This window comes from Peromyscus leucopus, chromosome 7 (genome assembly GCF_004664715.2).
Source record: "Peromyscus leucopus breed LL Stock chromosome 7, UCI_PerLeu_2.1, whole genome shotgun sequence".
NCBI classification, from domain to species: Eukaryota; Metazoa; Chordata; class Mammalia; order Rodentia; family Cricetidae; genus Peromyscus; species Peromyscus leucopus.
This window is the reverse complement of record NC_051069.1, coordinates 48,887,011-48,904,987: the sequence shown is the minus strand read 5'-3', so window position 1 is coordinate 48,904,987 and position 17,977 is coordinate 48,887,011. Positions and strand designations below refer to the sequence as shown.

At 42.5% G+C, this 17,977-nt stretch overlaps 1 protein-coding gene across 5 annotated transcripts in view; it reads left to right on the top strand.

Annotated features, from left to right (window-relative positions):
• Bbs9 (Bardet-Biedl syndrome 9) overlaps positions 1–17,977 on the top strand; it is a 436,605-nt gene that overhangs the window by 346,902 nt on the left and 71,726 nt on the right. For all 5 annotated transcript variants that reach the window (XM_028872560.2, XM_028872557.2, XM_028872558.2 and 2 more), the window contains 2 exons: positions 817–999; positions 16,506–16,728. In XM_028872560.2, the coding sequence (XP_028728393.1) occupies positions 817–999; positions 16,506–16,728 (406 nt within the window). The remainder of the gene's footprint in view (positions 1–816; positions 1,000–16,505; positions 16,729–17,977) is intronic.

The window sequence follows — 17,977 nt, the reverse complement described above, 5'->3', positions numbered from 1 at the left end:
GCAGGCAGTTCATTACTTTTAATGAGCACAGAATTCACCAAGACGTTAAAATAAAATAGAATCAAACACCAATGGGCAGACTTGCATATTCCACCCAATTGTTGCTTTAGTTCCTTTTTCCACAAGATTATTCAAGAGAAGTGTTTAAGGCAGATTCTATTCAGTCCTGCCAAGTTCTATCCTGAGTAGATTTGGCGTTGCAAACCTAACACACCCTGAGCTGTTTTTAATGCCCTGTGGGTTGGTGTCTGACATTTGTGTTAAAATGACAGTTTTCAAACTGATCAGAGAGTTGAACATTGTTTGACTTTTGCATATGTTAAAGAATTGGATATCCCAATGTTTTTAATCTATAAAGACAAATTTAAAAGGTAAGTTATTTTCCGGAAAAAAAAAAAAAAGTGACGAAGTTGTTTAAAACACAGAGAAATACAGTTAGTTTGATTTTATTTTAATTGCCCAGTCTTCAGAGCTAATTATAAAAGCCTGAAATAGTTTTACTCTTGAGTACTCATATCCCCACATACAGAAGGAAGCCAGCTGATAGCGACGCACACACGGAACAATGTCCCTGTAAAGCTGATCTGTGGCTATTCCCACCCTGGCCATATGGATTTGGAATTACTTTGAGACATTTTCTCAAAGAAGGAAGCTAGTGGATGAATGATGACTTCTTCATTATTCAACCTAACTGGGTCTGTGGAAGACAAAGTTCATCGAGTTGTTTGGAAGGAAAACAAAAGTGTGCCAAATGTACCTGGTTGGGGGCTTTGGGACTGTGAAATCATCCCTAACCCAAGTGTACCCTTCCTTCAGGTGATTGCTCTAGCAGATGCTGTGGAGGAGAACCAAGACAAGCTGTTACAGTCCTCCGCCGGCCTGAGGAGTGCCACCCATCTGCTGATCCTCCTGGTCAGGCTGTGGCAGAAGCTGAGCACTGACCAGACTGCTATTCTAGAAGCAGCATTTCTGCCCCTCCAGGAAGACACTCAGGAACTGGTAAGGACCCACAAGCCCCACAGCTGCATGATTGAAAAGGCTTTGGTTTGGGGGAGATATCACATGGCTACCTATGTATTTTAAGGCATCAAAGGAGGCTGTGTTTTTACAAAAAACGCTGTTTTCCTTTTCTTTAAACTATAATAAAAGTGTCATATGACGGCACTTTTTTTTTCCCTCTTGAGCGGTTTTAAAAATAGGTATATAGTCCATTTTTATGTAGTACCCAGTCTGTTTTTATGTGCTCCTCAATCTCTGAGAGGCAGAGAAGCACTCACTTGACAGCCTGAGTGATCGCAGTAAAGCCTCCAGATTAGCTAATCCTCCCCAAGTCTGCCAGAGAAAACAGTTCAGTCATTTTAATTTGTTCGATGTTCTTAAATTTTAGTGTCACTTCAAAGGTTAGGGTACCGAGATGGCTTTGCTGAAAGGGATGGGAACAGTTCTTTGCATTTACAGAGTTCTTTGTAATAGTTCATAAAGCCCTTGGCCTGAGAAGAGGCATTTCAGAATGAAATGGGAAAAGTGAGTCTGGGAGTTAGATTTTAACCAGAGAGTCCATTAACCAAAAACACCTAACTTCTGTGATTCATAGATGTGCACAGGCCCAGGTGCCTTCTGGATGGTCTTTGTGCTTTTATTTGTGGAGAAATAATAGGCCCCTTGGAAACCAGAGATCCAAGCTCAGCTCCTGTGGTGGTTGTTTCAGAGGGAAATGATTTCAAACCTAGATCTGTGAACATGGGGATGAAGGTGACAGTTCTGAGGCTGCTATTCTTCCAAGAGCTCCTGGCACTGTTGCAGTTATTGTCCAAGAACGATCTCCTTTCGTCATAGATGTGGCACCGACGCTAACTTAAATGATGTCTCTATCTCCATTTTACAGCAACAACAGCAACAATAAACCCCTGAGTTTTCTATAGTCAAATACATTTCTAACACCGGTGGCAGCAGGGTCGGCATTTGGACCCAATCTGTCTGCTCAGAAAGTGCGTACTTTTAGCCAGGTAAACTTACTTTACTGAACACATTCATTGTCTTAGTTACTTTTCTACTGCCATGAAGAGATGCCATGGCCAAGGATACTTTAAAAAGAAAACACTTAGTTTGAGGTCCATGGTTCCAGAGGGTTGGATTCAGTGACCATCAGGGCTGGCCAGGAACATGGCAACCGGCAGCAAGCATGGCAGTAGAGCAGAGAGAGACAGGGACAGAGACAGACAGACAGACAGACAGACAGACACACACACACACACACAACACACACACACACACAGAGAGAGAGAGAGAGAGAGAGAGAGAGAGAGAGAGAGAGAGAGAGCGCGCTACCTGGGAATGGTGTGGACAAAGCCCACCCCTAGTGATGGACCTCCACCAACATGGCCACACCTCCCAGTCCTTCCCAAACCCAACTGGGGACCAAGCATCCAAATATATGAGCCTATAAGGCCCATTCTTACTCAAATCATCACAGTCATAAAAAAACACAAATTTTATCAGCTGCATCAAGTTTTTTTTTTTTTTTTTTTTTTTTTTTTTTTTTTTTTTTTAAAGAAAAAGCTTTATTTTGGAACCTAAAATATTAATGAATACACTGGAAAAAAGGAACACATTTTTTGGTTGCAAGTGATATAAAGAGACTGACAATTTTTTTTTAATGTCAAATTGACCTTCAGTAGCAGAACTGGAACTGCTTAACTGCAGTGAGAGAAGGAACAGTGTGAGCAGATTATTTATAAACTCACTTTAGGAGGCAAAAGGCCTTGCTTAATCTCCAGTTTCGGTTCTACCACAAATGATGGTCACTGTGGTCCTCAGCTGTTCTAAACTGCAAGGGGCAAGCTGGGCTCCACCCCAGAAGCTGGGAGAGGAGCTGGAGCGGACAGCTAAGTAGAGCACCGGAAGTTAGAGGTCAGCATTGGATCCTTTATGACAACTGTCCATCTCTCTGCCATGCTCAGAAGCAAGGATCATACTTAGGTCCTTTTACATCCTTAGGACTTCTTTCAGGACTGGTACATAGTCAGTGCTTACCCAGTGGAAGAAGGCGGGGAATGGTGAGGGCGGCGAGAAGCAAGCAGTACCGGGCAAGCCATGTAATCTGTATAGTGCGAAGGGGAACGTACAGCCCTTGTTCACAAAGTAGGAGCAGTGGTGCTGTCGGGCTGCTGAGACGGTGCCGCAGATAAAGGCAACGCCGTGCAAGCTTGGCCACCCAGGCTCTCTGCCTGGAGACCGGGGAAAGGCGCACGGAGAGAACCGATGCCACAAAGTTGCCGTTGGACCTCCTCATGTGCACTGTGACACGCCATCTCCCAGCTCTCACACATTCACACACACATGTACCCCCCCCCACACACACATAAACAAAACTAAAAATTATAAATCACAATGAATCCTTCTCCCCAAATCCCATTTCGTTGTCTGCAGCTTCTGAATCTCTGTGTTCTGTGTTCAACTACAGACCAAAAGTATTACTATGTACATATTGTCTTGACAAGAGAGAAACTACGTTAGCATAGTGTTTATTGTAGTATGTTGTTATCATTCTTTGATTTTATTATTAGTTATTGTCAATTTCTTTTCTGTGCCTACTTATGTATTAGGTGTATATTGTATATAAAACATGTTTGTGTGAGGTTTGGTTTCAGGTACCCACTGCAGGTTTGGTAGAGCAGGGGTGAGGAAATGTACTATCAAGAAAGAGATTTTTGTTTTGTGGTTTTTGTTTTTGTTTTTCTTCAATTTCTCTCAACTTTTCATTTTTTTTATTTGCTCTTTCATGTCCTAGGTAAAGAACAATTGAAAACTGATTTTTATTAGGATGAAACTTACTACTTATCTTTATATTAAATGCCACTCTACATTCTTAAAGTGTGTGTGTGTGTGTGTGTGTGTGTGTGTGTGTTACAGTGTGTGTGTGGAGGTCAGAGGACAACTTAGGAGAGTTGATTCTCTCCCACCACCATGTGGATTTTGAAATCGACTCGGGTTGAGTGTGTTCACCATGTAGGTCTTAGAGAACAGCATCTTTTAGAAAAACATGAGTGTATTCACCTTGTATGCCATAGAGAGCAGAGCCCTATAGAAATACATGAGTGTATTCACCATGTAGGCAGTTGAAAGACTTAGTCCCTTCCTCCTTCTTGGAGACTTCCTACCTTTCCCTCTATACACTCTCTATTCTCTAAAAAATGCAGAGAAAGTTTCTTCCAACTCACTTCTTAATGTGGTGAGATGAGGTGTGTGTACTTGTGTCTGTTGGATATAAGACATTTGAAAAAATTAGTCTGAAGAATGAAATCAAATAGTAATTTGAATACTTCTTGTTATGCTTTTCATCTTTAATTGGACTGTTTTTTTCACTTTGGAGTTATTGTTGAGACAGCTTGTGTCTTAAAAGAAAAGGAATACTTTTTCATTTTTTAAGATATACACATACAGTGTGTGGTTTTGACATGCTAGTTCACAATTCCCCATGCTGTGTCTATAGACCTCACAAATAAATGTTATATGATGGGACTCTGTGCTATCCAACTGAGACATGAAAATGAAATATTCAAACCTGAAATAATTTGAGAGGAGGGCAAGGCAGGAAAGAAAGGAGCCTCTTACCACAATGTTGAAAATATACCCCATATTGAAGTTATTATGATACCACAAAAATCTGAATGCAATTTAGATGGTTTGGTTGAGGGTAGATGGCAGAGTACATGTGTGAGGGGGAGAAGCCCAGGCATATGGACAACATTTCCAGAAGACACTGTCAGCTCAAGGTCAGCTGTCCCCACAAGTATTGAGAGGTAGAAAGAAATGCTCAGATAATGTTTATGTTTCAAATAGCTCTGGATAATCTGTATAATGACTTGTTGTATTGCTATTTAGATGGAATGTGTCAGCAGGCAAGCTAAATTCAGTAGAAAACTCTAGAATAGTTTCTTCCTAATGATATCAGCTTCACAAAGCAAACAACATTCAGAGCCTTCCTACACAAGTGGAATACAGCACTCTTCACATGGTGTTATCAGCAGTCAGTGTTAGTGGAAAGCAGTGCCCTTGTATGACATCAGCAGCAGTCAGTGTCAGTGGAAAGCAGTGCCCTTGTATGACATCATCAGCAGTCAATGTCAGTGGAAAGCAGTGTCCTTGTATGACATCATCAGCAGTCAGTGTTAGTGGAAAGCAGAGCCTTGTATGACTTCATCAGCAGTCAGTGTCAGTGGAAAGCAGTGCCCTTATATGACGTCATCAGCAGTCAGTGTCAGTGGAAAGCAGAGCCTTGTATGACATCATCAGCAGTCAGTGTCAGTGGAAAGCAGTGCCCTTGTATGACATCATCAGCAGTCAGTGTTAGTGGAAAGCAGTGTCCTTGTATGACATCATCAGCAGTCAATGTCAGTGGAAAGCAGTGTCCTTGTATGACATCATCAGCAGTCAGTGTTAGTGGAAAGCAGTGCCCTTCACATGGTATCATTAGCAGTCAGTGCTAATCATCAGTATTTTATCTGAAATAGCACTGCGTTTGCAGCAGAACTCATGGCTGTTTTCTTTACGCTGGCTCTTTAGGGACACTTTTCCATTTTTTTTTTTTTTGTCACTTTCCAGTAGCAAATAAATGCTGGTATTTCAGACGACTGCATTTTCTTTTTTTGTTTGTTTTTTGAGACAGGGTTTCTCTGTATAACACTCCTGGCTGTCCTGGAACTCACTCTGTAGATCAGGCTGGCCTCCAGCTCACAGAGATCCGCCTCCGTCTGCCTCCTGAATGCTGGGATTAAAGGCATGCACCACCACCGCCCTGCTGTTTGTTTGTTTGTTTTTGGGGTGCTGAAACTTATATGCACCAGAGATGCTTTGTGGAGCTGCTTTGCCTACTGAGAAAAATATGAAAGACTTTGATTAGTCTCTTAAGAGCTCTTCAGGATAGTTCCACTGGTGGATTTGATAATTAAAATTGCCACTGTCCTATTCCAGTAATGATGGCATGCATGTAGTCCAAAATAGTATTTCATCACTGTGTGTGTGATAGGGCTTTTGTATGTGTGTTTGTTGTGCATCTTTCCCATGATACTTCACAAAAACCAAAAGACATAAAGGTGTATGCGGTGTGTGTGTGTGTGTGTGTGTGTGTGTGTGTGTGTGTGTGTGTGTGTGTACACATTTAGGACTGGCTCAATGGGATAATCTTTTATCAAGTCATTTAACATCCAGTTAATTTTTATTGAGGACTTACTAGTTTTCAAGCACTATTTGGCCTACAACATACCTTTTAAACAAAATAGACTGAGGTGTCATTTTGGTGGTTTTCTTTCAACTTTATAAGCAAACATTCTCATCCTGAGTTCTCTCATACAATAGCCGTTTACTAATTGAAATGTAAATAAGCTGATGTGAGATACATTGACTTCATTGTCTGTATTTCTCTCGCTAGTAGCTACATGTGACAAGTGCATTAGGCAGTGCAGACAGAAGTTTCTGGCATTCCAGAAAGCCTCCTACATAGCACTGATGAGTATCAAGAAACAAATCAGGGCTGTATCAGCTGGATTAACCACAGCACATATTAGTAAGCCAGTGAAAGAAGAGCAGGAGACAAATTCCTTCTTGATGTTTGATTCAACACTCCTTATTGCTGGTGTCTTGGGATCTGCTTGGTCACGTGTCAACACCAGGCACTTCTAGGAACAAAAGCTTTTTCTAAGAGATCTTTATGCATTTGCATAAGGAGGAGGCAGGAGGCCAGCATGGGTTCTGTCGCTCCACTTTTGATATGGATTAGAAGTATCTCTGCTTGCTGGCCTGTGACACTGAGAAATGGTGGCGCCCCGAGGGGGTGGGACCTAATGGAAGGAAGTCATTGCAGGTAGTCTCTTGAAAGGGATACTTGGACCCCAGCTCTTCCTTCCATCTTTCACTTTCTTGCCATCCTTAGGTGAAAACTGTTCTGCAATGGTCTACCACTGTGATGCTATCTATGTCTTATCACAGGCCCAAAGGCAAGGGCCAAGTGACAGCAGTTGATACCCCTGAAGCCATGAGTCCAATAAACTTTCCTTCCTTCTAAGTTATGTGTCACCTCAGGCATTTCGTCACAGCAGCAGGAAACAAAATATTGGGTCCTCCATATGGTCGTGGCTACTACTGTAGTAGTCATGATTTTTTCCCTGCAGCATGAATCCCTTTGTTACAGCCTTCCGGAGAATTGCTTCATTTTGGATTGGATGTGGATGAATTCTCTTTGTCCTTCCTCATCGTGGTTTAGATCTGCTTCTCATTATTCTAGTAAATAGCTCAGATGGCTGGATTTTTCATCCATTGGATGGCAAGAGAGCGAGGAGGAGCAGGCTTGAGATTTTTGAGTAGACTGTTTTGAGATTTCTCTTCTGAGGCTCATGTGTGTTCACTTGGCTCTGGAGGAGCCTCTAATGAAAAAAGCAAGAGTGGACTGGATTTGGGGACCTGGCTTCATAGACTCCACATGGCATAGCATTTGGCTTGATATTTTTCTTTCCTTTGAAATTGCATTCAATATCTTTGGCAGTATTATCTACCATTTGAAAAAGAAAAGTTTTATTGTATTCTTAAGGACTTAATAGTTACCTTCCCTAGCACTAGACTTTCAACTCCCTGAGAAGATTAGGATAAAAATTTACATCAATGGGAGAGGGAGACTTGAACCTTCAGCTTTACATTTTGATTAATTGTTCCTTTTACAAACCGATATGGAAAGGAAACTTATTTTTAACATGTTGAACATGGTTCATGTGAGAAAACAGATGTTTATAATAGGAAGTCCTATTGTGTGGAGGGACTTACCAAGGCTCACTTACAAGGCTTACAGGCACCTATGTCACAGGTCAGATTTGATGTCAGGACCATTGTGCCTGCTGTCTGGATTGAGTGATGACTGAGATGGCTAATCATTACCATTATTAATGACCCTCTTAGAAGGCAAACAAGAGGAGGAAGTCTGGTGTCACTATTAAGTCTGCCTTTATGACGGCTCAAGTATCATCAAAGTTACAACTGTCTATGGGAATGTAGTCCAGAAAGTAAATATTTTGGTATTTCCCATGGTCTTAGACAGCAAGATAAACATGTGGAATTAGTTTCGTGTTCATAGTGGCCAGATACTCTGTGTTGTTGCTACTTGGATGTAACCACTATTGTTTAATTATATAATATTCTGTATCACCAGAGTTGAATATAACACACAGCCCAGCTTTTCCTCTGAATTCCTTTCTGAAAGCTCTTGTCTTGGGCCATGGCTTCTCCACCTGACAGCCTGTGCTGGCGTTTGAAGCAGCCCTCTGTCTGTTTCTGTAGTGGTAATCCTTCCCCTCTCGAGTCCCACCTTTCCCATCCCCCACTTCACATCTGCTTGCATGCTGCCCTTGGCTCTCTTGGCACCTCTGTGAAGTTTGAGTGCCAGGGCTCTCAGTCACGTGGTCCCACCATTTCTCACTTATAAACTCCTTTTCTGTCCCACCTCAGCATCTCTCTTCCATCTACAGAAGCTGAGTGTTATCAAAGCAGAGCTGGTGGTGCCTTGCTCTTCGTATAGAATAGCGTTTGATGCTCATTCCTCCACCTTCCCTCTGGGCGGGTCCGTTTGCGTTCCCTCTCTTTCCTTCTGGCCTGTGTCCTCCTGTGAACGCCACCCTTGTCGTGACAGTCTACCTCTCATCATACCCTAGCATTGCCATGTGTGTGCCTGTCCTATATGTCCAACAAACTCCAGAAGAAATTCTTTTACATCCTCACAGAGTTAAAGCAATTAAGCATATATTATATCTAATCATTTGGGGATGAAACCACTCATTTTCATAACCTTTCAAATAATTCAGATGCTCTTCCACAGCTGTGCAGCTTTTTAAAGATGGCTTTTACAAAGGAAACATTCTACCTCCTTTTCTATGTTCTCTGTTTCATAAGCCGCACAAATATTTCTGTGCTGTATAAGAGCAAACCCTGTGTTCTGATATACAGATGTTAAGGTGCACACAGATACATCTATTAAGCTAGACCACCACGTGTATACAGTCATGTCAGACATAGTATTATGATGATATCATAGTCCCTGACAGTGCTGTATACAGGACAATGACTCCCTTAAATTACAGACCAAAGTTCATTGAATTGTATGGAATTTGAGTCTGGTTAATTTTGGTGTGTGATGTTTTTATTTAATTTCAAGGATTTTTTAAAACAATGACATTTAAAAAATAAATATCATTCAAATTTGTTTAAAATCCACACTACTCACATGACAACTGTCTGTGTGGAAGTACAGTCTAGGATCTTCATGCAATGGCATATCTTATGATACATTTCACATTTCTCAGAGTATATCCCAGTTGTTAAACTGTGTGTGACAATATAATACACTCATCCACGTAACCTCATACAAGGTTAAATACAAGAATTTTTAATCTTACCAATGATAAATATGCACAAATAAAAGCCATTGTTAGGCACACTTTACTTACCTTGCCTTATCCAGATTTGACAATAAGTGGTGCAATGAACATGTAATAAAATGGACATGTCTACCTATTTCTGACATTGTCTTTCCAGAGATTACTCTAGGAAAATGTAGATCGTAAAGCTAATCCTACATCAGAAATCTAAGTTAATGAACTGAGAAAATGGTAGAGTCTATTTGGTATCATAATGTCTATAACTATGAAATACTGAAAGCAAACTAAATACTGATAATTGGGAAATATAAATTGTGTTGAGTAGAATATGATGCTATATTGGGGTGCAAGTGTCTTCCAGAAAAAAATGCTTAATAAGTTCTGAGTCCTTAGGCAAGTTATCAGACTCTAAGCACTGGCTTCTTCCTCTGGGCACTGGTAAACCATCTCATAGTTTAGGGCCAGTTTGGCTTTGAAGGGAGGGAACTGTGACCACTCAGTCACATTGGTCTGAACTAGTAGGATCTTAGGAGTGTGAGTGAACTTGCAGTTCCTTCTAGAGGCGTACCTGGGATGTGATGGACTTTCAGTGTGCATCTGTGAGGACTTTCAGTGAGACTCTGGCCAGGCTAGAGGCATTTAGAGTCATGACTTACATATAAGGTGGAAGCTGTTACTTTAGGTGGAAGCTGTTATGAAAGGAATTTTTCTGTTTCAGGTATATCCTTTCTTGTGATTTTTTTTAAGCCGCATAATTTGGACTTTATTATGTTTAGCTAAGACCTTACTATAAATGATCCACTTAAACAAAATAAACAAATAAAAAATACACATGCTAAGGTTTTTCTTTCTCAGTAAGATATCTGCATATGTATATATACACAAATTATATTTTTAGCAGAAAAAACACAAAAATGATATTGTTTGTTTAGTTTCAATCAACCAGACCACACACAGCCTCCTTTGACTGTTCTCATTGTAATTTCAGGATTTTGATGTTTAATTATTTATGTCATTTGGAAGGCAACAACAACAATAAATCAATAATAAAAAACAAATGTTATGAAGAAAAACAAAATAACATCCCCTTAAGAAACCAAATGTGTTAAAGCATATTTTTAAAACTGTGATCCAGGCGGAGTGTGTGTAACTGAATAGTAGGTCATGTGCTGAGCATGTACAACACCCTGGTTCAATCCTTAGCATCACTGGGAAATCCTCAGAAAACAAAACCCAAAGACATTTGTGACACATTTGGAAACTTTACAAGGGTGTGTGGTTTTCATGAGGGCAGTCAATACACCCCTTAAAATTTTGTGAGGACTAATTGAATGCCAAATGTGGGATCAGACATGTGACAGGCATCCAAAAATGGGTGGTTATTACTACTGTATTTCAACAATAAGTTGCCAGATGCTGACGTTCTCACATTCCTCCATGCATTGTTAAGAAAAACAAAAACAAAGGCACCCCAGTTAAACGATGATGGTGTATTCTTTTAGCACTAAATATTTAAGGGCTCTGTGAGTCTCCTCTAGACTTTTCAAAAAGCATAGTTTTGCTCCTGAGTAAGAAGAAATATGTAAGCAACCTTCACTGGCCCATGTATCTCTCTTAAGTCTCCTGTGTACCATAGGCCTCTACTCTGTGCTTTCTTGAGTAGCAGCAGGAGCAGTAACAGTCATGGAGGAGGTCAAGCATTGCTTAAGATTGCACTGTGCTTGCTGGGCAGTGGTGGCACACACCTTTAATCCCAGCACTCGGGAGGCAGGGTCAGGATGATCTCTGTGAGTTCAAGGCCAGCCTGGTCTACAGAGCAAGATCAGGACAGGCACAAAAAACTACACAGAGAAACCCTGTCTTGAAAAACAAACAAACAAACAAACAAACAAACAAACAAAATTGCGCTGTGCCACCTTTGTGACTGGGTTCTGAGACTCAGAAATTCTTTCTTTACGGGGTTGCTTTTGAGCTCCACACAGTTGAATCATGTGTTTCCGAAGGTGAGGAAGCCTCTGTCACAGTCAGTGAAATTTGTTAGACAGATTGATGTTCACTGTTCTGACTGCATTGGTTCTGAAGATGGCTGGCTTTGCTGACTTCACTTGTGTTTCTCAAATAAGGTAGGAATACATGCACTGTATTGTAGTGAAAGGCTTTCTTTTTGGGCATCTTTTTGCCTTATATTTTAGGAAACATTTAGCTGTGCTTTGCAAACAACAATGAAACTTTCTTTAGTTACTCATGAATATTTGCTTCTCTAAATTTAGGTTCATACTATCTTGCCTTTCTGTACATAAGGGAATGTTTTTGGTAAATGACAAGATACCATGAGTCTTAAAAAGTTTTTATTAAAAAGGTATTTCTGTTTGTGTGTGCATGTGAGTGTACATGCATGTGCCATGTTGTGGGTGTGCAGGAGTCAGTTCTCTCTACCGTGTGGACTCCAGGGACTGAGCTCATACAGTCAGGCATGGCAGTAAGTACCCTTACTGACTGAATCATCTTGCTGCTTAGAGAAGATATCTTAAATATCAGTTAATTAGCTGTGGCAGCATCAACGGTGCAGGTAACTGGGCAGAAGGGACACATTAAGGCAAGCTAAGATAGGCACATGCAGTGTCTGTCTCCCAGGACACAAAGCCCGCAGTTGATGGAGCCCACTGAGAATAGGCCAACTCCCTGCTTCACAGATGTTAAAATGTGAAAATGTTGGGGAAGAGGCCATCACAGAATCACCAACTGAATGCAGAGCTAAGAATAACATTTAAAGTGTTACTAAGAAGGAGCCAATGAATAGTTTGTATTTGAGGGCAGAAGTTACAGAAAAGACAAGGTCTTGATTTTTCCATCACAAAACAAGCATCCTTGACCAGAAATACCTTTCATATAACTAGGAGAAATTTTGGTTCTAGAACGAGGGCTAGAGGGTAAAAGAAATCATCTTAAAGCACTTTAAATGTACTACTCTCTAAATATATTTCATTTTCTACATGACGATAGTTTTAAGATTTTTTTCTATTATTAGTGATGTAGGAGCCATATCTGAGCCTCTTTCATTTTTTAATTTTACAATATTTAATGCCATGTACCATTTAGGCATAAATATTATTTAAAAAAAATAAATACAAATTTGGTTGGGGATAGGGCTGTAGTACAAGTGTGAGGACCAGCATTTGAATCCTGGGACTCCTGTGAAAAGGACCAACCTGGTAGTGTGCCTCTGTAATCCAAGTGCTGCAGTGGGAGACGGGACGTAGAGACTAGAGAATTCCTGGAAATTCTCAGGGCCATCCACCAAGTGTACTCAGTGACAGGAGACCTTGCCTTATACAAAATGGAAGATCAAGACTGATACCCAAAGTTGCCCTCTGACCTTGCCACACACACACTGTGGCATTTGAGTACCCATGCTTGTACACATACACACAAATATACATGCACACATACATAGAGAAAAAGATAGAAATAAAATAAGTGTCTAAAGGACTTCCCCTGAAGTTTTATTTAGTGCACAAAACCATTTAAAGCTGTACCATTTCATATGGTAACTAGCCTTATTCTCATTTGGTTGCTATGGAGAAATGGCACGTTAAATTATACCATAAGAGGGTTACTTGGAGGTACTACTCGAGATACTTCTGGGTTCACATTTATTTGAGGATTATCAACATGGGAGTCCAGTGGAGGCTCTTCCTGCAGCCGGCTCTTACCCACTGGTGACCTTGACAAAGAAAGCGGCATGCAAGCCGGGCGGTGGTGGCCAGCACTCGGGAGGCAGGGGCAGGCGGATCTCTGTGAGTTCGAGGCCAGCCTGGTCTCCAAAGCGAGTTCCAGGAAAGGTGCAAAGCTACACAGAGAAACCCTGTCTTGAAAAAACAAAAACAAAAACAAAAACAAAAAAAGAAAGAAAAAAGAAAAAAGAAAAGAAAGAAAGCGGCATGCAGCCACAGCCTAAAATACTGGAGCTTCTGTGTGGTCCCCAAAATGGCAAACTGGAGGGGAGAGGGAAGCAGGAGCACTGAAGTCAGTGGTTTTGCCTGTTCTGGGACATGTTTTTCTTGAGTTTGGTCATGCAGCAAGGCCGTGGTCCAGTTCCTCACGGGGTACCTAGCAGGAGCAAGGCAGTCCAACTGGTCAGAGCAACCTTCCCAGAGGGGCTAAGGCAGGGGCTCAGGGAGAGGACTGAGGGGTGAGGTTCACACAGTGGGGAAGGGCCGAGACCTTGAGAAAACCGAGAAGTCCAATTATCTGGAGTAGAGGAGACAAAGCCCCGGCCCCGGGCCCTGCGCAGGTGATTTCCAGTTATCTAGAGTAGAGGGACAAAGAGCCTCAGCCCCGGCCCCGCACAGGTCATCTCCAGGGCTGAAAGGGGCTGTAGAGAAGGCAGAGAGTAAAGAAAACGTGCATTTACGCCGTCCCTGCCTCCCGCCCTCCCACTCCACACGGGCTCTCCTTTGCACTGGGCAGCCGTGGTGTCAGTGTGAGGACAGTGACGTGAGGACCACAGCCAGAGCCGCTCCCACAGAAGGACACATGCTTACTTCTCTGCAGGTCCTTACTGAGAATTCCCCATGTTAAGGTTGCATTTCACTCTTGAGATATAAGCAAATTATTAGCGTGAAGAAAGAATAAAAGCTTGGTGTATGCAGGTGGGTACGTGTGTGTTTGGAGTGCTCCTGAGCTCTGTGGACTCAACACCAAAATGGTAGTCAGAATGGTTTACATCCAGCTCCTCACATTTGAGTTTCTACTTTCTGAAAAGTGTTGTTTCATACTTTAGTAGGCAGTTATGCTATTTGTTTAATCATGTATTATCACATCGAGTTTTACATAACAACTCTTTGTCACCAGCTCTTGTCTCATAAGCATTCTCTTTTGTTTTTGTATTTGAATTTACGCAGCAGCAGCTTAGGCCCTCTAAATAATGTTTTATTAGTGATCTTTCTAAGTATTGTCACTATGTCTCATTATATTAAAGCAATATCTATGCTAAATACCTATGCATCGTTTCCTGCTCTAGTTGGCAGTGGAACCTGGGAGAATGGAGCCTAAAAATAAGGCAGACTAAAAGTAGCCAACGTCAGTCAGAACACCATACAGTTTATACTCTAAGGCAGTGGTTTTCAACCTTCCTAATGCTGCGACCCTTTAATACAGTTCCTTATGTTGTGGTGACCTCTAACCATAAAATTATTTCATAACTGTAATTTTGCTACTGTTCTGAATCGTAATGTGAACATCTGATATGCAGGATGTCTGATATGCGACCCCCAAAGGGGTCGTGACTCACATGCTGAGAACTGCTCTGAGGGTTAAACAGTGTCACATGAGTGAAGTGTACAGTCACAAGTCAATCTATACACAGTTATGGAACAGCAATAGCCAGTTGTAATGAATAATGTAAAGCAAGCTCACTCCTATGGGCGACACCCAGGAGGGACACAAAAGAAAGTTCTAAGAACAATTCCATGTTTTTGAAGATACTGAGCTCACAAGACTCTTGTCTTAGTTTCTTGAAGTTTTCTTACAAGCGCTCAGAATTCCCCTCCAAAGACTCCATTCTTAGGTTGTGTTCAGAAAACACACGACGTGGCTTTTTTACTCGCTCTGCAAGTTGGCATCAGGAAAAGAAATTTTGTAGTAGTGCTTCTGTGCTGACCAAATACTGTCTACTTCTGTTTTCTAATAAGCTACCGTAGTTTGTTTATAAGTATAGTGACTTGTTAGGTGATCAGTCTAAATGACACAGAAGCTGTTTTGATGCTGAAATGACTACAGAGTATGTAGATACTAAATGGTACTCCAGGACTCACTCTTACACTCTGGAGGACTTTGTCAAAGGCTCCAGAAGCACCTTAGAAATATGTCCTCACTGAGAAGGTTACTAAAGTCAATTTTAGACGTTAGTCCAGTGAAGGTTTTGCTGGAAGATTTTGTAGCAACTGTTGGTTTATTATGTTACAGTGATTTGGAGTAAGAAGCAGTTTTAAGTTTAAGGTCCCCTTGAAAGGATTCTCAGGGTTGTTTCTTTCTTTCCTGATTTGCCTGGTGGCGTCTATTACAGGTAGATAGAAATGGGTCAGTGGACTCAGAAGTCTTGGTTTATTGCTCATGACAGTCAGTGGGAAGCTCTCTGGTGGGTATGTACAGAGTTTCAGCTTTGGTTTAAGAACCTGCTCTATGCACCTGGAAGGAAGAACTTGCCAGTGTGGAAGGAGCCTGAGCTGTATACTCGTTGTGCATCAAGAGCGTGGTTCAGCTACCAATAGAACAGAGATGACTAGCGGCCAGGCTTTGGGGAGGATTCCTGGGAAAGAGAGGAGGCACACGTGTCTTGATTTTCATGTCTCTGGGTCCTCTGCCATAAGGATCTTACCCACTCACTTATCCTTGGGATGCCTCATGGGAGCCTTCTCCTGACTCCTCCTGCCTTGTACACTTCACTTCTTGAAGCTGCCTTGGGTGGTCCCTTGGGTGCTAGGGCAGTGTGCTGCTGTCCTGTGTGGTGATGCTGAGGTCCCCATGCATCACTGATGTTCCGAGGATTGCGGCCTCCACATTTTAAGGTGATGCCACACTTCCTCAGGTCTTTACTGTAGCCCAGAACAGTAAAGACCTGTTCTTCCCAAGAAAAGTAGGGCCAATGGCCTTTCTTTGTGTCATTTTTGTCACATGATACTGAAATGGGACTAGATGGGTCCTTATAGCCCCCAAATCACTCTCGAAACCAGTGCCATTAGCTTTTGTCACAGCCCAAGCAGCTGAAATGCCAGGATCTTCTCTCCATCCCAGCTGCCCCCATGGTATCTAGGGGTTCTGTTCATGCCAGATCCCTTCAGCAGAGTGTAAGGCAAACGGCATGACATTCCTGGTGGCCTGAGGCACTGATCAGACATGCAGTGCATATATATGCTATTGGCATAGGGCAATGCACTCCTCACTACCACCTCATTCAGTCACTGAGTCCCTGGAGGAGGCTGTCAAGAATGTCAGCCCCATCACCTGAAAACCCTGGGACCAGTCAAGAGGCCACTTTGCTCACTGTCATTTGTGTGCCAATTCCAAATCGGCTTTTGCATGCAGGGCTGGGAAGAAACAGTGGATGCCGCCGTTGCCCACCTATTGAAAACCTGCCTGTCGAAGAGTTCCCGGGAGCAGGCTTTGAACCTCGGCAGCCAGCTGAGCACACCCAAAGACACCAGCCGGCTGAAGAAGCACATCACCTTGCTGTGTGACCGATTAGCTAAAGGGGGGCGCCTCTGCCTGAGCACCGATGCCGCGGCCCCGCAGGCCATGGTCATGCCAGGTAAGAATCCTGGGTACCCTCCCGAAGGACAGTGCGCTCCCCAATTATAGGAATGTGCCTGCAGCTGTGTTTGGGTTTAAATTTCATATTAAAGTGATGATAGCCAAGAAAATTGCTTTCACGTTTCCCCTCACATATCCTAGGGTAACCACGTGGATAAATATTCTCCGGGTATTTGCTTGCTAAACATTTCTAGAACGGTATGTCTTTTTTCCCCTTGCCTCTGCCTTTAAATATATGATCCATTTTGTTTTGCTTCTAACCAATAAAAAGAGGATTAGAGAATAAAAGTGTTTTTAAGGAAAAGTTTTACCAAATGTGATCTCAAGATACTGCATTTCATGAATGTAAATAACATGATACAAGAAACTAATGTGATCCAGATGAGCTAGATCCCTTCTGCTGTTTCCCTGGACTGTGTTCATTGGAGTAAGGGGCAAGAGTCCAGGGGAGAGACCCAGGATCAGAGAGGTGAACGGGCAGGCGTCAGGATCAAGGCATCTGTGGGTCAAGGTGGGGAAAGTGACCCAGGTTGGCCCCATGTGGTCCTTCATGGAGGGTCCAGACATCTAGACTTGGCTTCTCACAGTCTGGGTCTGAGTGGCCAGTCACCCTGCACTCAGGTCCCTCAGAAGCTCCCAGCCCTATGTCCCCATCCTAGCCCGTCTATGGCAGCTCACAGAGCATGCCACCAGTCAGGCTGTAAGACACTGCAGCTGCGGCATGCTTTTACTAAAGCAGACACCACAGTTTGGGAAGTGCCGTGATTCTGTTCCTTCGTGTATGGCTTTTGTCTCCTGCTCTGTGCTGATTTCCTTCCTATTGCCTTCCTTCTCCCTTAAAGAGAATGCCTAGAAGGTAGAGGGATTCAGGTGAACTCTTCACAGGATAAGCATGGAGGCTGCACACACAATCTAATAAGCCCAGACTCCAGAGGCAGACAGACCAGTGTTTGGATCTTGCCTCTACCCCTTTCGGATCAACTGTCCCTGGGTGTTGCTTCCAATCCTGCTCTCTCTAGATCAGTGGTTTTCAACCTGTGGGTCGCAACCCCTTTGGGGCCACATAGCAGATATTTATATTACGATTCACAGCAATAGCAAAATTACAGTTGTGAAGTATCAACGAAATAATTTTATGGTTGGGGCCGCCACAACATGAGATCTGTGTTAAAAGGGTTGCAGCATTAGGAAGGTTGAGAACCACTGGCCTAGATGGTAAGAATAATGATCCTTGCCTTGCTGCAGGG